The sequence below is a fragment of the Harpia harpyja genome, chromosome 2, assembly GCF_026419915.1.
Source record: "Harpia harpyja isolate bHarHar1 chromosome 2, bHarHar1 primary haplotype, whole genome shotgun sequence".
Classification (NCBI taxonomy): domain Eukaryota; kingdom Metazoa; phylum Chordata; class Aves; order Accipitriformes; family Accipitridae; genus Harpia; species Harpia harpyja.
In genome coordinates this window covers 84,024,108-84,047,747 of record NC_068941.1, presented here as the reverse complement: position 1 = coordinate 84,047,747, position 23,640 = coordinate 84,024,108, and the positions used below count along the sequence as shown (strand labels likewise).

The window sequence follows — 23,640 nt, the reverse complement described above, 5'->3', positions numbered from 1 at the left end:
TAGTCATTATGACTTTAAAAACATACAGTAAATGATCCACAGGTAAAATTCCTCTTTGAATAAAGTTAAAATCTAAATTAACATCTATTTTTATTTTAAAAGTCTGTACGGTAACATAGTGGTAGAGAGAAGTAAAGGGAACTTTCTTCCTGGCATTGAAGCAGGAGGACAAACGTTTTGATCATGTCCATTAGAGGTGCAAAGGACATTATTATGGATATAAAATGTTGCAGTCTATTCTGCATCTCGGCTTCTTGTTCAAGTGGTGTAGTCCCAGAGCAAGGGATGTGCCTGCAGGATTTTGGTGGTGGTTCGTTCCTTCGTTTGTTTGTTCACTCTTTCTTTCTTTTGCTTGCATGTAGGATGAGTAATTTTCATATTTGCTTTTTAAATTTTGCCAGATGATCTGTTGTTCTCGTTACGAGGAAATTAAGTAGAAACACTCAATTCTTTTAAAATACATCGTTCAGTTTTTTCCAGTAGCCCTTCAGGATCTTTTACCATAGGATACCCAATTTTAACTTTCAGTATCCTTCTTGAGAGTCTTCATATCCAGTCAAGGGTGCAGAATACCATCAGCTAGAATGTAATAGTTCTCACATGGCCTGCATATCCATGTTAATTCATTACAGAAGCTCATTTTTTCTCCACTTCTGACTTAACTGACAGCTTAACTGAGCTGTTCATATTGGTGCATAGATCACCCCGCCTCCCTTGAGAAACTACACATAATTTTGAGGTGGTTAATTTTTGCAAGCAACGATGGATGTGGTCTTCTGTCTTTGCCTATTTTGATCTGATTTCTCACCGTCTCTTTCTCAGAAAAGAAAAGCAAAAAATCTCCAGACATCTTTAATCCATATGGATGGATTCTGAACCAGTTGTGAGTTCTTAGGAAAGAGCGACTATGCGGAAATTCAGTTTCATCAGCACAATGCTGAATAATAAACAGAGTGAGATGTCTCAGAAATAATAAAAGTACAGACAGTCATGTAGAAACGTATTGATGTTATCTGGAATAAGTGGGCTTTTTTCCATGCTTCTAATAACTCACCAGTCCATTTATAATTAGTTTTATTTCTAAATGAGAATTGTTCAAATATTTTTACTTCTGTTTTATTTATGGGGGGATAGTTTGCAACATAGCTGTTGATTATAAAGGGTTCTATGAAAAGCACATAAGAAGCTAATTAACAGACCAGAGTTTTTGAACCTTTGTATCTCTGTGGATCCCTGAAAATCTTCCAGCGAGTGTATGGACTCTTCACAGTAATATCAGGCTTCCTATGCTCATTTACCCTCTGCAGGCACTGTGGAGGAGTTTGTGGACCTCCAGGGGTCTGGATATCTCAAAATGGAAACTGCCGAACCAGACTGACAGTTCTCGCATACATACAACTTTCCCAGTTCGTTAAATAAGTTAGAAATCGGTTTTGCCTTTGGCAAAATCATGCAGTTTCTTCCGATTCAGATGTCTGTACTCCTTCATGCGGAGACTGACTTTCTGAGACTGGGGGAGGATTTGACCGCTCCTGAGAGAACTGCCTGTACGTGTCTGTGTGCAGCAGGAAATGGTGTCTCTTATTTGATAGGTTTTGTTGTTCCTGATGGTTTAAAGCCTGTCACAGTGCCCTAGTGCCCAGAGTTGATGAGCACTTGGAGTTGTTGTCTTTGTGGCTAAGCTGTAAAACCAAGTTTTGACTATTCATGCGTATTCAAAATTGTGTGCTCTTGGTATGAGCAGGTGTGCCTGGCACCTGGTATCCTAGCTAGAATTGGTTAAAATAATGAGAGTTGAAATACCATGAAGTGTTTGTTCTGCCTTTGTCTATCTCTGACTCATTCTCATGCCTTGTGATACTTGAACATTTTTAGTTGTGAGTGAGCTTCAAAACTTACTGAGATTGAATCTTGTTACTGTGACCTGTTTTGAAATCTCTACATACCTGTCTAAAAGAGATTTAACAAGATCTGATTTAAATGCCTGGAAAACAGGAGAATGCTTAAGTGAGGCTACTGTCAGCTCATGCTCAAGTACTGCAGGGGTAACCCAAGAGGAGTCTGTCTGCGTATTGCATTGCTACAGCAAACTCTTTAACATCAGCGGTGTTTCCTTGAGCCTCTTTAACTTTTGTCACATCTTTACTCATATTTTAAGAATGTATGTTTGATAAAATAATTAAAAAAAAAATCCTTAATGATAACTGGAAGTTAAGGAGCAACTGCATCAATGACAGTTACGAAGTAGTTACTGGGATATTGATGCATCTAGCTGAGACACTTTGGTTTTGGATTAGGCAAGAGAGGCAAGGTGTCTTGCTGACATTATCCTATTTTTCCAAGTGTTTATATCTTTCTGTCTCCACAGTATTTGCTCTTAAACTCTGTTTGCTTCTTTCATGTCATAACTATGACTATTTTAACATACAGATCAAAGTGATTCTATTAATTACGTTCTTGATTGGCCTCTTTTGGGATAGTTCTATCTAATTCAAAGTCAGGAGAGCTCTTCCAATGCAAAAGCTACCTATTCAAATGCCTGTTGAAATCATCAGGATTTCAGTAATTTCAGTATTATATGTCCCTAGATGAATTCTATTTTAGTTTTGTTTTCTGTGGTATCTGGAAGCCACGGAAACTAAGAAAGAAAACTCCATCAGAACAGGTAGAAATAAAGGAGATTTCCAAACCCCCGTCTTTCCATTTTTATTTTGCACATCTTGGTGGCATAACTTACCTGCAGTATTTCACAGTCATTGGTTGAGAATCTCCCGACCTTTTGTGATATGCTGTGGTCCTCCCAAATTCACAGATGGAGTATGAAGAAACTTGCGTCTGAGACTTCAGAGGAAGTTTGTGGATGGATGCTCAGCGAGGGCCTGGCCCTCTCTCCAGTATCTTCTTCCACTAAAGAAGCTAGTAATTCATATATAGGGATGGTAATTCAGACCCTGCAGTCAGAGCCAGTCCTCTGGCCTGGGTTAGGTGTAGCTTAGGGAGCAGATCTATTCCGTGATGTGTGGTTGTTAAATGGCAGGGTGACTTTGATCCTATTGGATTCTCTTAGCCCATTAAGATGATTAATGGATTAATTGAGTTATCTTCATTGTCTTATTTGCCACTCTGACATATGATATTTTACAGATTGTGAACGTAGCTAATAATAAGAAAAGCTTCAAGGGTTTGTGTTCCTCTAAATGTGGTATTTGTTTCCCAGCTGTGCTAGCTGATCTCATAAAAGACAACTTCTCCTATGAGCTTTGTCTTTATTTCTTTAAAATGAAATAGAGCATATGGCTGAAAGGGTCCTTCTTGATGAGCAAGTTCTGCGCTCTGCTAGACTGTGGACTATGTGTTTATAAAATACCTTGCTGTCTCTCTTAAATAGTAAGTTGCCTGAGTGTAATACTGCTATTGACTTTCTCTTCTTGGAAACGTGTATCTGACTTCTGGCTTAAGTGTATTCACACCTGATTTGTTCCTATTGCACTTAAATTGACAGCGCCTTTTAGTTTCACTGACTTCTGATCTCTACCCCACTACTCCCAGTATGTGAGGTCAATCAACCAGTTTGTTTTGTCAGGTATAATATATCCTGGGCTTTGCTTATTTCACAGCCTGTTAATATTGATGGCTTATACTTCCTTTTGGACCAAACTAATAGGCCCAAGCTTTTCCTCCCGTCGCTGTTTCTAACTGATGAACTCCCTGAGTGTCCTGTTCATTACCGAATTCAATTTCATTTCTGACACTCTGCATTACAAGATTTGTGCAGCTCTTCCTGTATGGCGTTACAATCCTCTTTTGTACATAGAAGTGCTTCCGAATTTTATGTCATCTACAAATGGCTTTGGGAGAGTTCAGGTTTGCGGAGGAAGGGCATTAATAGAAATATATGCTGAACTGAGCTCTAAGGTAAATCTATTAAGAAGTCTGTTAGCACCTTTCTGGCATTTTGATGTTTTCTTGCCTTAGCCAATTTCTTACTCACTTTAAAACTTCTTTTTTTTTTTTTTTCACTCACTATAAAAGCTTATCTCCAGTTCTTATGAAAATTTTCCATGTGGCACAATACACGATACTCTACCAAAACTACAGACAGGGTAGTATATTCCCTTTCTCTTGAAATTTGGTTGTTTTCCTCCAGGAAAAAAATGGATTTTTAACTCTCAGCCTCATCAGGAATGATGCATCTTTAGTAGTTGCGTGCTGGAAAGGGGTGGAATATTCAACTGTCTCTGCACCTTTAAAATTTGTTCTACAGTTTTGCATACTGTTGAGATCAAACTGGTGGGATAATTTTTTCATTTGCTCTTAAATACAGTTAGTAACTTGTTATTCTCATGTCAAAATGTAAATTAGTCTGACGGGTTTTACAAGAAATCTTCACAGGTTCATCTGTGATTTTGTGTGCTCATTGTATTACAGTTCTGGGATGGAGATTATCTGCTTACTCTGATTTAAATGTGTTAAGTTATTTGAGTTTTTCTTCCATCTTCAGGTGATGCAAACCATCTCTTCCCATAAACTCGCTAACCTGTCCGTGGCCAGCCATCTCCTCTTCATTGAAAACTGAGTCAGAGCATTAATTTCATTTTAAAAAGAAAATTATCTTACATTTCTACCCTGTCTTCATTATATGGTGATCCTGCTGCTTTTCCGCCTGTTCTATTCTTATTCATATGACTGAAAAACCTTTTGGTGCAGCTTGTAATATTCTTTGTGTAGTCTAACTTGAATTGCTCATTTTTCCTTACATTTTTTTTGATTTCTTGCCTATCTTTCTTTGCTAGCTCTTCCTTTTGACCTTTTTTCATTCCTTGTAGATTCTCAAACTATTTCTAATATCTTTTTGGAAGTGTTTGCTAGGAAGAAGTGCAGGGCTTGACAAGTTTTTTCCCCTTGCTTGAAATACAAAATCCTGATAGCTTTAACACCTTGGACTTGAAGAACTTCCAGGCCTCTTCCACATTCAAATCCCTGGTCTCCTCTGTTATGGGTTTTTAGGCTAAATTTCTTAGCTTATCAAAATTCACACTTCTTAAATAAAATCTGTTACAAGTGTTTGCAATTTATCTTTAATTTAAACTGAATTACATTGTGATTGCTTAACCTGCAGTATTTTCTCAGACTCCCTCATCCACAGAGATGATGACTACTTTCCAAAATACAAACCCTTGCCTCTGTGTGGTGAACTCCTAATGTTGTAAGTGGGTGTTGCCTGCAAGGAGCGGCTGCAGTGGACATGTTTATTTGGGTTATTTTTTGCCATAATGACATAAAAAAGCATGAGCCCAAGAAATTTTACAAAGGTTCAGTGTGCAAAACCATAGTAGGGTTCTCTCTATCTAATTACAAAATACAAACTGCTAGTTCTGTCGTCGTCCTTCAGCATAAATAACTTTCTCCAAGAGGAAGGACTTTTTCATGGGAAGGGAATTAAACTAGTATTAAAAAATCCACCAGTACAAACAGCCAGATGACAGTAAAACATACTGGTGACTGTATTTGCAAAAAATCTCCTCTTGACACTTAAAGTGAATATTGTAATATCAGACAGAAGAAACAGTTGAGCAGGATCAGCCTTCCTGCACATAACATTAGCATACTCTCAACAACTTTACTAGGCTTTTTTAGAACACGCACACAGAATTTTGGAAGAAACCCAGCTCTGAGTAGTTGTACCAAAGAGTTATCAGTTATCAACATTTTACTTTTACGCTTACTAATAAAACGTAGTGGTTCCTTACTATGTTGGATGCATTTATCATGCTGCAGTAGCTCTGAGGATATACTGGCATTAAGGTGTCTTTAGGAATGTGGTGTCTTTTAGTTGAAGTACATGAAAGGAAGACATTTAAAGTATCCAAAGTAATTGCTTCAGTTACATTGGGTGATGAAAAGAAGCCTCAATAATACAGCAGATTTCCCCAGCTGGTTATCTCGATGCTTGAAGGTTACGTTTAGCTAATCAAAAAGGCTTTTCTATGTGATGTGCGTGTTTTGAGAATAACTTGAAGGATTCTTATCTAGATGTTCACCTCTGGTTTTATTTAAACATTTTGGGCTCAGTGGAATGGGAGCGTAATCTGTAACTTTAGTTTAATGTTGTTTCCCTACGTAGAATGTTCTGCTTAGTGAATTCTCTTATTTTAAGTTTCTGAGAGGATGCTGCTTACTGCAAAGCAGATAATATTTTTTGAGTCTCAAAGGCCAGACACGCTTTCCAGGTCTGTGTCTCAGCCTGTACGCAGAGAACTGTTAAATCATGGTGATGACTGAACTTCCAGAGGAAAGCTGACATTTGAGGTTATTAAGTCAGAATATGATTGGGAGAAGTTTAATGGCAGGTAAACAAATACCTAGCAAATGGAAGTTTCAAAACTTAATTTAAAAATAAATTTTAAGTGGTTGCCAGTAAGCCTGCAGAACTATGTGAGGCATTTCTAAAATAGAAACTGCGACGGCTCATGGAGTAATGCATGATCAGTCATGTCATTCAAAATTACCTGTCAACTGCAGGCAGGCAGGTTTTTCTTTTTCTTTTTTTTTTCCCTTCCCTGTACAGTTATAAGTCAGAGGATGAGTGCTTATTCTTTGTCATTTGTGTCTGCAGAAGCTTACGTCTAGGTGACCTGAAGTACTACTTTAATATACTAGGTTAGAACAAATTAGTCCTTGGGATAGATCACAGTGAATTATCATCCTGAAATGGCAGGTGGGACATTGGAGTTGGTGGAACAGTCACGTAAAGTGAGTCACTGGCAAAGCTGGAAGGAGTCAAGTTTTTTAGGTATTATCTGGGAGTTTAATCACTAGTTTCCACTGCTTAGAAATGGTTGTTGGCAGTCTAGTCTGGTACCAGGTACATGCATTCCAACTCATTTTAGTTGCTCTGAGACAACATTTGCTTGGCATGTTGTAACTTTTCATGGAGAATTGCAATAAAATAATGGTCTTTTTTACTGCGAAGAAGAGGAACCTGCTGCACCCTCTTCCTTTCTCCCCTACTATGAACTAGTTAATGATAGTTTTGTTATTTTCCAAAGGTTTTTGTTAACCACCACTGATTTTAGTATCTTAACAGGTACTTAAAATGATGATGCACTTTTGTCTTTCTGCAGAAACTGTATTTCTGTCTTAGAGCTTCACTCTCCAAAGACATTTATTGCGATTACTGGTTGTATATACCTACTCTATATTCCAAGAGAAGGGGAAAGCACTATCAAGGGTGACTAGATCTCTGTTTTCATGAAGCTCGCTCTTTATTTCAGGAAGCAAACTTACTGTGATACTAAATTATTATTTCCTTTTGGCAATAGGTCATAGCAAACGACAGAAGCCCACTGGTGGGTAAAGTCCACTGGGAGAAAATGGTGAAGAAAGTGTCAAGATTCGGCATACGTGCTGGCACTTTTAACTGTTCCAGTGACCCCAGGTATATTCTTAAAGGATTATCTAAATCCCAAGAATATCTTAAGGCTCAACTGTGTTCTCGCAGCAGGGCTTTCTCTGTTGTGAAAGTAGCTGTGACAGAAGGTGGCTTTATTCATGTTTTTATCTCTATTAAAGTCTGTTCAGAATTCTCCATTACATTATTTATCAGCATCATAAACACAGATCGGCAGCTTCCTAAAGCATCGTGTGGGACATACATGATTAGACTATGTAGAGCATAATACAGCAATGGAAGAATATGAATAGAAGAGTTTGGCCTTATATCCCAGGCATTCAGGGACAAGAACTGTGCTTGCTTAGGACAAAGCCAAATATATAGCCCACGTAAGAGAACTGTATCAGTTGTAGAGTTGTTATATTGCCACCTGGAAAGGAGAAACACAGGTTAGCATGAACCTTGCAAACAGTGCCTGCTTCTTAGGATTACTGACAAATCCTGTTCCCTGACAAATATGTGTGTGTTTATATATAAACTTGCACACACCCTTTGACAACATACAGTGTGCTATGGAAGGTTCACTGTTGTTTGCCTAGGATTGCGAACAAGGAAGAAGAGCAGAGCCAAAGAAGCTATCAATAATTCTGTGCTGCGGTAAAAAGAATGTTTTTTGAACATTTTGTTGGAAGCATTTGCTTCACGTGATGGGAAATTTTGTCTATAGTTCAGTGGCACGTATGGATATGCACATGTCTTACACAGCTTAAGTCCTAAACATTTACAGAAATCTCAAAGTTAATCATAAGAGAAAATTCTTAAGACTTTTCAGTGCTTATGCAAAATAATCTCGTATAATCAAAACACTGCTATTTGAACATCTTAAAAATTTGGCAGTGTTTCTCTTTGCATAGCTCCTAACTAGTCTTAATGGTATGATCAAATACTACGTTTTAAATGAATTCATTTTTTTTCCTAATACAAGAAATGTTTTGTTGAGTAAACCCTTGTGAATAGTTTTCATCAGGTTGCAGCTGAAATTCAGAAGAACACTACACGCAACAGTAGTCAGGGTACCTTTATTAGTACGGTAATATCTTATGGCTCTTTCTAAAAATGTTACATTCAGATTCCTGAGATGGGGAGTTGCAATTGTCTAAATATATGTTGATAGACCAAAACCAGAGAGGATGTAGGTAAGATGGCTAGTGAATGAGGCTGATGGCCCCTATTTCAATGGGCAGGGTTCTCAGAGACAGTTTGCATGCCTGTTGGCTGCGTAATGTTTTGATCGTTGAAACTTGCCAGACATTTCCCAAAAGGAGGACTAGATAAATGGGGTGGTGTAGTGATGCTGGTAGGAAAGACGCATGAGAGAAGGGATCTTCTGAGTCATGAGACTCATCTCATGGTTACTGGGGTCTGGACCATGACTCAGGGTTCAGCCTTTGAAGAGCCTCTTCATTTAGGTATGGGTTTGGAGTTCATCCCATCACAGCACTCTGCCTGCCCTAGCAGTGGGGGTATTCTTTTAGCCCAAATCACCTGGCAGCATGTGTCTGCTTTGTCCTCTGCTGGTTTTGTGGTGGGCTCTGTCACCACACCTCTTAGCCTGTCTGCATCCTTCCAAAATGGCCCCAGTAGGAAGTGGACACTCGTCAGCTTCATTAAAGCAACTGCGAACAGAGCGATGTCTTGTTAACTTCACCCCACTGCTGCTTGGCAAAACTAGGATGGAAGGAAACACTGGGAAAGTTACCTGCAGGCTTGGGAAAGCTGTGGGACACTGAGTTACGCTGTAGTGGTTATCTTCTTGGCTGGAAGGCCAAGGAGAAATAGCTTCTAATACTAAAGCTTTATAGTGAAGAGTCACCTTGCCTGTTTTTCGAATCCAGTTACAAAGCATGCATGACTGTACGGCTTTGTTTACTATAATGACCCATGAAAATTAACACTATTCCTCTTCCTGTTTTATGAATACGTATCTCTCTACAACATTTCTGTAAGATCGATAACAAATGTATTGTAAGAATAAATACACTTTGCCAGAGACTATTGGGTGCCTGTATTTCCTACTATTATATGTAAAGATTCCCAGGTGTTCAGCATGTCTCATTTTTGGGCTCATAACAGAAATTTAAGGACCGGAGCTCCAGCTGTATGAAACTCTGTGATCTAACTTGCCATTTTCTTTGTAGGTACTGCAGGAGGAGGGGTTGGCTGAAATCCACCCTCATTATGTCAGTTCCGCAAACCAGTACCTCCAAGGGAAAAGTAATGCTTAAGGAATACAGTGGGCGCAAAATCGAAGTGGAGCACATTTTCAAGTGGATCACAGCTCATGCTGCTTCTCGGATCAAAACCATCTACAACTCTGAACATTTAAAAGAAGAATGGAACAAAAGTGACCAGTACCGTGTGAAAATATACCTATTTGCCAACCTCGACCAGCCTCCAGCGTTCTTCTCTGCACTAAGCGTAAAGTTTACTGGAAGAGTAGAGTTTATTTTTGTGAACGTGGAAAACTGGGACAATAGAAGTTACATGGCAGAAATTGGTATCTACAAGACACCATCGTACATACTTAGGACTCCTGAGGGGATTTACAGGTATGGAAATAACACTGGTGAATTTATATCACTACGTGCCATGGATTCCTTTTTGCGCTCTTTACAACCAGAAGTTAATGATTTATTTGTTTTAAGCTTAGTTTTGGTTAATCTGATGGCTTGGATGGACCTGTTTATTACACAAGGCGCTACTATAAAGCGTTTTGTGGTTCTTATAAGCACTTTAGGGACGTATAATTCATTACTAATTATTTCCTGGCTACCCGTGTTAGGGTTTTTGCAACTACCCTACTTAGACAGCTTTTATGAGTACAGCCTAAAACTTTTCAGGTACTCTAACACAACTACTTTGGCTTCTTGGGTAAGAGCTGATTGGATGTTCTACTCTTCGCATCCAGCCCTCTTCCTCAGCACGTACCTCGGTCATGGTTTACTAATCGATTACTTTGAGAAGAAAAGAAGACGCAATAATAACACCGATGAAGTAAATGCTAATAATCTGGAGTGGCTGTCAAGCCTGTGGGACTGGTATACCAGCTACTTGTTTCATCCTATTGCTTCTTTTCAACACTTCCCTTTTGACTCAGATTGGGATGAAGACCCGGATTTGTTCTTAGAGCGGTTGGCCTTCCCCGATCTCTGGCTTCACCCTCTGATACCAACCGATTATATAAAAAATTTACCGATGTGGAGGTTTAAATGCCTTGGCGTCCATTCTGATGAGGAAATGCTGGAAACCTTTCAAGACAGTGAAAGTGACTCTGACAGTGAAAACAAAGAGGTCTTCAGTAGTGAAAAAGAAGGCTCGGAGGATGATGAGCTAAACATGTTTCATAGGCGCAGTGAAGGAGAGCCTCGGTGCGGTGTTGAGACCTGTTCGTGTGCCAATAAATATTGTCATCACGAGCCATATGAACGGAAAGCGAGATCATACGGCTCGTACAGCACCGCAGGTGACATGGAGCCAGATTGGTCAGCCTGGCCCTCTGAGATGTTGCACTGTACAGAATGTGTTGTGTGTCTAGAAAATTTTGCAAACAATTGTCTGCTCATGGGCTTGCCGTGTGGCCACGTGTTCCACCAGAATTGCATCGTGATGTGGCTGGCCGGCGGGCGACACTGCTGCCCCGTCTGCAGGTGGGCTTCGTACAAAAAAAAGCAGCCATACACACATCCGCAGCCTTTGTCGAATGATACCCCATCTTAGCTGTGTGCTGATGTCCTTTGTAAGCTTTCAGGATATTACTGCTTGCCTTTTAAATGTTAGTCACTTAAAAGATTATGTGGTTTGAAGTTTTAGTTTAAATGTTAGTGCAGTGAACTAAAATATACATGATGCTAACGTTAACGACAGAATCATTTGGTTGCCTTGTATGTTGAACTGAACGCATACTTATCGTAAAATAACTTTTTTTTTTCAACATCTGGAAACTTGATGCTGTTTTTGTAAGCACAAAAATCAAGCCTACAACAGAAGCGTATTCCAGCAAACGTTTACAGGTTAGGATGTGGGTGAAATTGAAATTCTAATTGGAGACAATTGCTTAATTTAAGTGTTTCTTATTTTAGAGTCTGTTCAGCACATCTTTGTTGAATATTGTATGTTGTAAGACAGTACCATTTAAAAAGAAATCAGTGAAATAAATTATTTTAAAAGGAGATTTGTAATGTTAATTGTTTTGATAAATATTTTGTGTGTATGGTTACAGATGTCTTGCTGGTCTGATTTATCTGTGAAGACAATAAAAATATAACACTTCTTTTGTGACTAATAAATTATCTCTTAGTGATGCAGGAATTCATTGCTCCAGTGTTAGCCACTGGCCAAGCAGAAGGCGATGGTGTTTCACTGGGAACTACTTCCTTTGTAAGTCCTCTGCACTGAGGTGCTTCTCTGCTTGACCAGTGGTTTTCCAGTTGATTACAAACTGCTTTATGAAATGGAGACCCTATTCTACCAGCTGTGTCTCCAGCACCCTCATCTGCCGACATCTAGGAAGACTTTAGGGTAGTCCCTCCGCAGCCTCAAAGTAAACCATCGTGAAGTAGCAGAATATTGTCATGCAGTGACAAAAGTGGCTTGCAAAGGTAAAAATTGTCAGATTCCAACTGCTGCTATTTTGAAGTGATTTCTGATTTCTTGTAGAAAGTGATAGTGGTTGGATGCCATGAAAAATGGAGTCTGTTGTTTTCTTTATATTTCAATATGAAACTGTGGTTTTGGTTGTACCTTTCAGAAATCATCTGGCTGAAAATCCAGAGGAAATGTTGGTTGGAAAGAAAAAAAGGGGAAATAAAAAAAAGGGCACGAGATGATGTAAGTAGAAGAAAAGGCTAAACTAGAAAGGTGTTTTCAGTTGTTTTATGTGCCACAGTAGAAGCAACAGTCTCATTTTCTTTCTTTCCTAGTTCTTGCCCATGTGGTATAAAAGGAGGATAATTAAATGAAGGTGATAATAGGAAATGTAAACACAAGTCCCTCTTGCAGTTGCGATCCATCTCTCTTTCTGTGCCTTTATATAGAGTTGGGAGGCTGGCACTCACAAAGCTGTCTGGCATTGTTTTATCTGTCCAGGGTACTTGGACATTGGTTTTTTTAATAACAAATGTTTCATGCCTGCAGTCCCCAGGCATCCTCCCAAGAGGATATTCTTGTAATTTTCAGAAGAGCTGTTTTTAATTGTGAGTACTTTTTTCTCGCTCATTTCCTTTTTTCTATTGCAGTACTGAAGCAGGGAGATAGAAGGGGCATAATATCATCAACTCTCCTGTGGTCCAGAAAGTAATTTCTGTTCCAGTTGAGGCCTCTCAGTACATGCCCTTTACCTGTCATTACAGTCGCCACAGAGCAGTGGAGAGGCATAACAAGGGCAAAGCATTTCTGCTTCCAGTTTGTGCAGCAGTGTGACGCTTAGCCTGCATGCTTATCGTAAGTAGCTGGGGTTGAAATGCATGTTGTTTCAGGACTGTCTGGAAACCCAGGCTCAACTGGGGCCTTGCCATCTCCAGAGGGGAAATGGAGGAGAACTTTTGTGAATATAAATACGGCTGTAGTTGATGCACTGAAGTACACAGGCGATGCGCTGTATCACAGTCCACCGTGGCCTTTTGCTGGTACCTCGGCATTCTGCCAAACTCCGGGAGCAGTAAGTTCTAGCAGCACTGCGTCCTTGGAGCACTGTGTGCTCCTGGAGAGCTGCTCTGCTGCTGAAAGCTGACCTCCTCATACAAAGCCTGAGCAGCTCCGCTCCTGTGCACAGGTTCAGCCTTATTTGCAAACCATTGTGCACACCTGTTTCAGCTGAAGACTTCCTTTAATGACCTCGCTTGCTCTACTAGTCCAATTCTGATAAATGACACAAACTGCTGTTTAATTATCAGGAGAGCCACAGAGGGTACATCCATATGAACAGATAATTATGACCAGTAGATAGCTGTGACTGAAGGTTCGGTCCCTTCCTGTCCGTTAGCCTGGGTTATATAAATTGTTGTGATCTAGTTCCTGGCGATCCATCTGTTTCAAAATCTACAGCAGCTGGTGTAGTGTATTGGTAGTCCCAGCAGAAAAGAAAAAGCAGTTGGATGTATTTATTTTATGAAATGGTTGTGTCAGTAGCAGCAGAAGCATCCAAGTAGGATTGTTTTCTATGGAGTGCAGCATCTCAGACAGCCCTTACCCAACACGTTGACAGTTCAAAATCCGGAGAGCAAAGACTGTGCCTGTATCAAGGTCAGCAGTTTCGCTGCTCGCTTGTTTTGCCTGCTGGGCTGGGTTGTGCTAGTATTTGTAAAGTGTCCTGAGTTAACTGAGATGCTAAACATTCTTGACGTAGTGTTTTATTCTCTGACACCTCGTGCCTGAAAGCTGGTGACCAACTGTAAACAGAAAATGTCAAACGATTGATGTGAGGTTACTTATTTCAGTAGGTTTAATGAAGGTGATGGGTGTTTTGTGCTGCTATTAGGAGAGGGTGGATTTAGATCATCTCTGAAGGTCTTTGCCAGTCTCAGTTTAGCAATTATTGTTTTGTTACACTGGCTTTCCCACTGCTGGTACCCAGTCCAAAACGAAAGCTCTTCTTTCCAAAGCGTGTTTAGATCTGTCTTTGTTGTGCATTAGGTTTTGGAAGGAAAAAAGACAGAGGTGAACTGTACATTTTTGTAGCTGTTATTAAAATGTTTTTCTCTGGGAATTAAATAACGAGGGTAAGTATAATTGTAAGGTATTGGAGCGAGATTAAGCTAATAGCACCTTTTTCTTCCTAAGCTTTTGCACTCTTTCTGTGCATCAGTGATTATTTCTAGTCCTGTGTCTCAGCTTGTGCATTGGGGCGTAAGGAGATGGAGTGACTCGCTGGAGCTCGCGCCGCAGCACCCAGCAGGGGGGCTCCAAGCTGTCCATTAATTTTGGCCAGGTTACCTCCCCTTTGCTGTGGAAAGGATGGCACGGGGTGGAGACGAGCCAGGCCTTGCTGGTGGGGCATCTCTGAAAGAACCCTGGCAGCTGAAGACGAGGCAGGCAACGTCTTCCATGCTGCTTCTCTTTCTCTTCAGGTCTCCTCCGGGTCTTCCCTGGGCGGCAGGGGAAAGATACGAAGTGTAGCTGGTGTCACCCCTTGCACGACTAGATTCTATAAATACTGTGCTTTCCTGCAGCCTGTGTGACGGGGCGAGGACAGGTGGTGACCTAACCTCCTCCGGCACCTGCTTTTATCGCTCTCAACTGCACCGGCCCACCATAAACTCCTGCCGGTCCCCTTTGCCGTGCCACGGTCGGAGAAGGGGCCCGGGCAGTGTAAGAGCCGCTGCCGTACCCTGTCACGGCTTCCACACACCCCTTTCCACACGGCGCGGGCGCGAGGTACTCCTTGGGGCCGTGTGAAGCGGCGCGGGGCCGTGTGAAGCGTGGCTGCGCCCGACGACCGTTGGGACCCCGCCCAGGGGCGGGGCGAGGGGGCGGGGCGCGACTGCTTAGGCATCCCCAGCCCCTCCCGCACCGGCGGCGCATGAGCGGTGCCGGTGCCGGCGTGCGCATGCGTGATAAAGGGGGCGGAGTCGGGAGTGGCTGGCGCCGCATGCGCAGTGGGGATCGCCGGCCCCTGACGGCGGGAGGGACGGGGAACCGGGACCGGGACCCGGCAGGGCCGGGCGGCGCGGGGCGGCTGCCGCCATGGGCCTCTTCGGGAAGACCCCTGAGAAGCCGCCCAAGGAGCTGGTGAGACCCTGGAGGCGGCCGGGGGGAGGCGGCGGCCTAGGTGCATGGCGTTGCCATGGCGCCGGGCGGGGGCTGCGGCGGGGCCGGCCTGGGCCAGGGCCAGGCACCGCGGAGCCGGGGGCCTCGCCTGCCTACACCCGCCCCGGGACTGACTCCGAGGCCGGGGGGGAGGAGGGTTGGGAGAGGCCGGCGTGCCCTGGAGAGCTCTGTCCCGGCGGGTGGGCCTGGGCGGCAGGCGAGGAGCCCCTTTAGTCCGTCCCCAGGCGGGCCGCGGGCACCTGCCCTCGGTTACTTCGGTTCTTCCGAAATGTAGCAGCTTCTTAACGCGCTCGGTCCGCTGTCAGAGAGCTCCTGCTCCTTGCGGGTGCGGAGAGACCGGGGGGGATGCTACTCAGGGCCGCAGGAGCAGTAGCCAAAGGAGCGATGCAGTAGCCAAAGGAGCAACGCGTCCTGGGTGCCGTGGTTTGGGGAGGCTTAGTCAGCGGCTCCTGGGTTTTTTGGCTTGCTGTTAGCTGTCTTCCATGGCTTCTAGCTCTCCGGCTTCGTTAGGGGCCTCTAGCTCCTGTTGGGAAGGTAGTCTTAAAAATATGAATAGCTGAAATATTGGGACTTGGGGGTTTTTTTTGAGTCTGCAGACAAACTCTGTAAGCCTTGCTTCTACCCACAGATTTGTAATGTCACAGTGAAATGAAATAATCAAGATACTGGCGGATTCAACTGTTGCCTTTCATAAATCACTACTAATGTGTTAATAAAAAAAAAAATCTGCTATTTGGTGGGGGGAAGGATCAAATACGTTAGAGGTGCTAAAAAATCAAAAGGGGAAGGATTACAGACACCAAAATTGAAGGCTTAGAAGACCTGCACTGTCACAGATATTCCCTGCTGCTTTGTAGCAGCTGAGTCCCGACGAGCAGGTTGTAGTCGTTGCTTGTTGGATGATAGCATTAGATGAGGAATATACCTTTGATAGCGTACTTTCCCTTCCTCCTCTATTTGTGTCAGAGCCATGCTGGTTGGTTATAGTTTCCTAAGTTCACAAGCAGCATTGGAAGATGCCACAGAAAGAACTGACGTTTAGAGACTGCGGCTCTCAGTGGTGGGATAAAGCAGCAGACAACCGTTTAACCCACACAGTGTGGTTATGCTGCACTGATAAGTTCTTGTTATTTCTCGTCTGATGACCACTCTTTTGCCTTCTGTAACTGACAAGCTTGTCATGTTTTCTGGTAACACAGCATGTCTGTGGGTCTCTTTTGAGCTGTTTGCAGAAAAGCCTGCAAAGGTGCTAGAAAACAGGCATGTCTGACCCTTATGGAGAGATGACGGGTCATCTTGCTGTCATGAGCACGCTCTTGGGTTGCAGGCTGGCATGATGACTTCACAGGCCGTAACAGTGATATTGAGAAACCCATGACTAGTAAGAAATTTCTTTCCTGCTGTATCTAACTGCAGCTTTAGAAGGAAAAAGAAGTAGTTAGTTCTGCTTACTAGATGACAGGGAAACAGCACCACTTCCTTGTGTCTGCCAGCAGCTGCACACAAGATACTGTCCCTGAGTAGGGCTAGAGAAAGCAATCCGAGCACCACAGGAGGTGGTTGATGATGGGAAGAGGTTGAGATTTTTGTAGTGGCAGTGGTTTGCCCTGGGTTTGCTTGTATGCTCACTCTCTGTTGATGGGAGAGTATTTATGAATGATACAAGGCAAACATCTTCAGTCCTTGTGAGAAGCTAGTGATGCATTTCAGCCTGTCTAAGCCTGGGGGCCTACTATACATTTAATGCCATGCCTGGACTGTTTGAGCTTAAAAAGTGTTTTTTCCTCCAGTGTAGTCCAAGTGGATTATTTCAGCTTAGTGTTTTGCTGGCTGACCCTCTGTTGTGATGCAGTGCTGTGAGAATGATGTTTTTGTTTATGTTGGAAGTGGAAGCAAAATAGCTTCATCAGCATGGAGTTGTGCTTGGGGTAATTAGCCTTGCTTAGTTGGCCAAAGTACTCCTATTCCCAGCATTGCTACCTCTGGTCTGCATTGTGCTGTGGTTCGTAGCCGTAACCCTGGTGTCCGGTGCAAGATCACCAATATAGCTTCTTTACTGCTCAATAAATTGCCGTGTCTCACATAATTGGAAGCATGCAGTAGTCTAGATGAGAGTCAATGGGATTTCCTCCTCCTCTTATAAGCAAAACTGGTGATTAGCGTTGGGAAGACGAGGGAATAAAGAAGCATCCAGCTCTGCTTTCCTGAGAACAGTTGTGTGAAGCAGCTTATTCCTGGGCAGTACTAGGCATGAGCTATCAGAGTTTTCTGCTGTCAGAGTTAGCAGGGATTGATGACAACATACAGCCAGTTGTGGTTTAATGGTGTCTTTGTGCTGGGTTGTGCATCACAGAGACAGAATCTGTGAATCCTGCTGTAGTTCATTTGACAGTTGCTAATTGTGCTTGGACATGAAGGCTTAATACATGTTGGTTTGTTCTAGAATACAAGTTGTAGAGCAGATCTCTGGAAGATGTTACATTTGAGACATGACACTTGGCCACCCAGAGTTCAATCATGTTTTACCACAGTCTCTTCCCCCTGCTTTTCTCCCTCTAGTGTCGGCATACTCAAAAGAGGGACCTTCTTAGCTTCTTTTCAGGGTGAGGAATGAATGTACCTCACGTTTTCTGCTCTGTTCTGAAGAACAAGAGAGAAGGCTGCAGTCAGTCCTGCAAGGGTTGGGTTGTTTTGTTGTTTTTTTCCTTGTAATAAAACAGGATTCAATTAGAGGTACAGGAGCTTTCTGAAACCCCTTCAAAACTTCTGCACACCTGTAATGTGCACGCACAGAGCTCTGCAGGGCTTTTGGGTTTGGGGTTTTTTGCAGCAGGTTTTGTGCTTGGGCAACTCGGATGGTGGTGGTTGTCTGTAGTCAAAACATGGTCTTGTTCATCGTGACTGAGAGCATTTCTTTTGAGACCAGTAAAGGTCTAAGAATCCGTCTTGCTCTGCTGGGCTCATGCACTGAAGAACACTCTTTATAGTTCTGTTATAAAGCTTATTCAGGTAGACGAAGCTTTTTACTTGAATAAAAAAACTCACATAAAAATCAAGGCAATTTTCATATGAAACTATTCATACAGTCAACTAGACTTCTTGAGTGGCCTGTGCACTGGCATGTACAGGGTGCAAGTGGATCCATGAACTAGAGGTCATCTTAATACTTAGGGTGGTTTTTTTTTAGATACTGTGCAAAATCTGTACTGCTGCTAATAAAAGTAGCAGCAGAGCTTCCACTCTGTTCCTGTGCTAGTGTTATCTCCTGATTCTTGATTCTGGTGTTATATAGCCCGTCTCTGCTTCTCTATTTGCCACAAGTGCTTCCAGTTCTCAGCTGGGCGTCTGGCAGCTGCTGCCTGTCTGGTGTCTCCGCTTCCCCGGAGAGGTGGTCGGGGTAAGGGGTGCTCCCCACCTCCTTCAGCACCCTGGGTTGGGGAAGCCAGGAGTGCTGGAACAGAGAGATCTTGGCAAGTCCCAGGAGGGAAGCTGTAGAGGGGGTGGCTGTGTTTGAACCCCCCACCAAAGGCAAGGGAAGGGAAGCTGGAGGGCAGAGCTGCCGTGCAGAGGGACCTGAGCGAGCGGGAGGGATGGGCCAGCAGGAACCTCACGATGTTGAGCGATGCGAGGTTGTACACGTGGGACAACCATCCCTGCACGTGGGGTTGTGCAGCCTGGGGCTGGCTGGGCAGCAACTCTACAGGAAGGGACCTGGGCTTCCCATGGATAATAAACATGAGCTAGCAGTGCACCTTCGTGGCAATGAGGGCAAACTGGGCTGCATTGGCAAGCTGTAATCATCATGTTGAGGCAAATGGTTGTTCAATTACTCTGCTACATTCGGCATTAATGAGGCCACACCTGCAAAACAGCATCCTGGTTTGGGCACTCAGTGCGATAAGGATGTCAACAAACTGGGGAGAGTGCGGCAGAGGGCCAGCATGATGGTGGAGGACTGGAGCCCATGACATAGGAGGAGAAACTGAGGGAACTGGGTTTGGTTTAGCTTGGAGAAAGGAAAGGGTCTAAAGCCTTTCACTGCCTCTAACGGGGTTGTAGCGAAGACAGAGCCAGGTACTCTTTCAGGTGTGCCCAGTGACAGGAAAGGGGCTACAGCCACAGGTGGCCAGAAGAGAATTTTGAATTGGACATGAGGAAAGTTCTACACCACAGGAGTGATTAAGTGCTGGAACAGACGGCCGGAGCGGCTGTGAAGTCTCTGCCCTTGGACAGTGTCAAAACTCAATGGACGAGGCCCTGAGCAACCTGTCTGAACTTGGTCCTGCTTTGAGTAGGAGGTTGGCTTGGAGACCCCCTGGGGTTCCTTCTGACTGAAATGGGTAGTACTGCTCTTGGTGCTGTCATCCTGTGCCAAAGTTTCTACTGTATGCTGAAGTCTCCTGCAAGCAAGTTTCCTCTGTACAGCGATGTCACTCTGATGTGGGAAATTAGCCAGGCAGTGAGCGTCTCTGATTCACAAATTGTGTCCTCCTTAACTCCTTGTCTGAATGTTAAGAGGAATGCAATAATCTGTGGTACCTCTGCAATGTGGTTTGGTTTTTTTTTTTATTATTTGAATAATGAAATATTTAAACATCACTCATAACTTAAAGCTTGTGCATTTTGAAGTGCTTTCGATATTGAATGGTTAAATTACATGAAAGTATAAAAGCGTAGTTTTAAAGTTGGAATTTCAAGTAACTCTCACTTTCTCTTTTTAAGGTCAATGAATGGTCCTTGAAGATAAGGAAAGAAATGAGAGTGATTGATAGACAGATCAGAGGTTTGTACTTATGTCTCATTTTTTGTTTTTCCTTTCCCTGTCTGCCTTTGTCCTGGTTTCAGCTGGGATAGAGTTAACTGTCTTCCTAGTAGCTGGTACAGTGCTATGTTTTGAGTTCAGAGCGAAGAATGTTGATAACACTGATGTTTTCAGTTGTTGCTCAGTAGTGTTTAGACTAATGTCAAGGATTTTTCAGCTTCTCATGCCCAGCCAGTGAGAAAGCTGGAGGGGCACAAGAAGTTGGCACAGGACACAGCCAGGGCACCTGACCCAAACTGGCCAACGGGGTATTCCATACCATGGGACGTCCCATCCAGTATAGGAACGGGGAAGGGGGGGGCAGGGATTCGCCACTCGGGGACTGGCTGGGTGTCGGTCGGCGGGTGGTGAGCAATTGCACTGCGCATCATTTGTACATTCCAATCCTTTCATTATTGCTGTTGTCATTTTATTAGTGTTATCATTATCATTATTAGTTTCTTCTTTTCTGTTCTATTAAACCGTTCTTATCTGAACCTGCGGGTTTTGCTTCTTTTCCCGATTTTCTCCCCCATCCCACTGGGTGGGGGGGAGTGAGTGAGCGGCTGTGTGGTGTTTAGTTGCTGGCTGGGGTTAAACCACGACAGCCTTTAATTGGGGGAGGCTGTGAAATCTAATAACCTGGCGTACTCTATTGCATCTGGAATAAAGGAAGACAAATGTGATCCCGGGGCCAGACTGTCTGTGTTACAAAATGACATCATTGTAAAGTTCTCCAAGTAAAATTTTCAAAAAGAACCTGAATATTGTATCCTTCCAGTAAGACATAATGCTCTTAAATCCCATTTGATAAGATGAATTAGACTTACTACCCAGAATTTCACCCACATTGATTTAATGAATAGTATCAGTGCGGTATGTAATTCCACATGTTCCACAGGTGTGTACTGGCATGAAGTACATGTGCTGAACAAAAGTAGCTTGCTGTCAGCTTGGGAAAATTGCAAACAGGAGAGAGGAAAAAAAAAGACAGACTTTCCTCAGTGGGTGTTTTGCTATTAAATTACGGGCATTACGCTTCTGAAGAGGTCTTGAAAAGCAGAGGAGTTGCTTATTATTACACTGCTGCTAGTTCAGTTTCTTTTTCTCTCCTCTGCCCACCTTCCCAGAATCTGAAAATAGGTTTGGGGCTAGATTCTATTTTCCCCTTTTTGTCTACTACACTGCCCTCAGGATTGGTCCATGGGATGTGCTGGTAAAGGATATCTTGTGTCAGCATCTGGTTATTAGGCACATGCCTGTTTTGAGTGACTCAAGGGGTATGTTCTCCCCTCCCCCTTTCCTCCCCAGCCCCACACTTCTGGAGTAAGCTGGCAGGGTTCATGTGTTCTCGCACTTGTAGATTTGTCTGAGTTGGTTGGAGAGAGATGGTCGTGCAGCACAAAGTCTGTCTTTGTCCTCATCTGTAAAATGAGGAATAGGGTTTTGCCTCTTCCAGGAAAACCGATGTACAGTGATGTTCATTATGCTTGTGAATTGTTTTGCATTCTCCAAGGCACTTTGTGTGGCTGTATTGGGCACAGAGCAACTGAAATGTGCCTGATCTTGTTAGCAAAGTGTGTTTTGGAAGCCACATCTTCCATGGGAGCACACTACCCACGTGTTCACTATTGATGGTTTCTTGAAATTTTGTTTTTCTCGCAACTTTATGCAAGCTGTAATACTTCTAATGGCCTATATAGATATTGGGTTATGTGGTAGTCTGGTATTTTGATGTGGTTGTAAATCTCATTATTTTAACAGCTCTAAACTTGTCTGTATATGTATTTCAGAGTGTTACGTTCAAAGAAATACAGTTCAGCACGTGAGAGCTTATAGTAACCGCCAACCATCTGCTATTCTGGTAATTCCCATTAAAATAAAGTACAGAATATGTTCGTAATGCCCATATTGTGCTAGGACTTCACATCTTACCAAGTGTCAGCTGTGGAAGTATGTGGATCTGCTGGACACTTACCAGGCTAGCAGGCTGCTGCTGAAAGATGACAGCCACGTGCCACTAAAGGTTTTCTTCCGAAAATTACCCACTGTAGTTGGATTCTGCCATGCTTTTATCATTTCAGTTGAGACTTACACAGGAAATCGCTGCGATCTTTGAGTAAGGATGCTGAGCTGTGACCTGTCTTAGTTTCCCTGGGGAAGGCTGTGCTAGATGTGTTTTGATATGGCAACACTCAGATTCACCTGGGATGAACTGAGTGGGCTTGGATCACTCGAACACTGGGCTCGCGCACTCAGCGCAGCTACTAATATAGCAACGCACTGTTTCAAACCATCTGTTGTTAGACTCTTGCTGCTGTAGTGATTTCTATTTGGTGTAGGTTGCTTTTGAGGGCTTGGAAGGTTTGAAGAAATGAAAGGTATCCTTGTGACTTCAGAATTGAATTTTTTTGAGTTAATATAGTTGGAGTAATAAAGTAACTTTGTGCTTTACTGAGCTTGCAAGTCCCTCTTGCAGGTGCTTTGGACTGTTTTGTGCCTCTGTTGTGCTTGGTAGTGCTGCAGAGGGACTGGTGTAGTGACTTTGGCTCACTAGAGGTAAATAGCTGGCATTGACCTTCAAAGACAGAGTTGACTGTTCTTGCATATTTGTGCCACCAATCTCATATTTAGCAGTTCGTCATGCAAGCATGAAAGCATTCACTCGAGTACGGGGCCACCCTATGCTAGTTTGGATGTAGTAACACAATACTTGTGGTTGTTTTTAGCCTGACAAAGCGAATGTCATAATTCCTCAGTACTGCTGGAGTACTCTTGGTGCTTTCTATTTTCTGCTGTACCCCTTCAGCTGTTTCTTACGTGTTCTGATATACTGGGACTCTGTCCTACAGATGTCTTCAAGCTTGTGACGTTTCTGCAAATACTAGTTGGGAAGCAGCAAGGAGCATGTTTTTCTGATTATGATCATAGAGATTTCTGCCAGTCCTTCACAATAAAGATGCCATTGAATGATACTGAGAGAATGACTCATCTTGAGTACAGGGTTCATTAACTCCCACATGAGAAGCTGCGTCGAAGTCTCGAAGTCAGCATGTGCCAAAAAGTGTGTGGTGATGTCTTTGTTTTTATAAAAGGGCAACTTCTGATTCTTGCCTACATGTAATTTTGGTCTGGTGTAAATCAAGAAGGCTCAGACAAAACCAAATTTGAACAAAGCCATTGCTAGAAAGAATTGTTCATGTGGTTCAGCTTTTTGCAGGAAAGTGTGCCTAACCCTTGCTATCTGATCTTTATTTACTTTGGGATGATTTTTTTACAGACTAACTTAGAGCCATATTTCATCAGTGGCTAATTTATTGCTGAGTCTGGAAAAGGAAGGGGGTTGATACAGCCCCTGCTTATTCCTGGATTTCTTACTCTGAGTTGTTTTTGAGGTACCTGGCTTCTGCTGTACACAGCCAGTGTTATCGGACAAGGCAGACATAGACATATGAACAGTCACATCAGATTTGCTAGAGAAACCGATGTTATTTAAGGAAGCCTATTTAGCGTGTAATATTTCAGATCCAACTATTTGGTGCTTACTTAGTACAGGCTTAGTCGAGTATTCCTGTTCCAGCATGCACTTATAAAAAGCTGTTGCATGAAGCTGGATACCAGG

General features: G+C 43.0%; 1 protein-coding gene across 7 annotated transcripts in view; it reads left to right on the top strand.

The window, feature by feature from the left end:
- Positions 1 to 23,640, top strand: part of LOC128138962 (charged multivesicular body protein 3) — a 35,919-nt gene that overhangs the window by 5,417 nt on the left and 6,862 nt on the right. The window contains exons 3-5 of one of the 7 annotated variants that reach the window (XM_052780774.1): positions 7,323 to 7,438; positions 9,592 to 10,002; positions 12,201 to 12,280. In XM_052780774.1, coding sequence (XP_052636734.1) covers positions 7,323 to 7,438; positions 9,592 to 10,002; positions 12,201 to 12,279 — 606 coding nt within the window. In that variant the 3' untranslated portion in view covers position 12,280. Of the gene's footprint in view, positions 1 to 6,810; positions 7,232 to 7,322; positions 7,439 to 9,591; positions 11,623 to 12,200; positions 12,281 to 15,038; positions 15,179 to 19,939; positions 20,001 to 23,640 lie in introns of those variants that run through there. The other 6 variants (XM_052780772.1, XM_052780775.1, XM_052780773.1 and 3 more) reach the window with 6 other exon arrangements.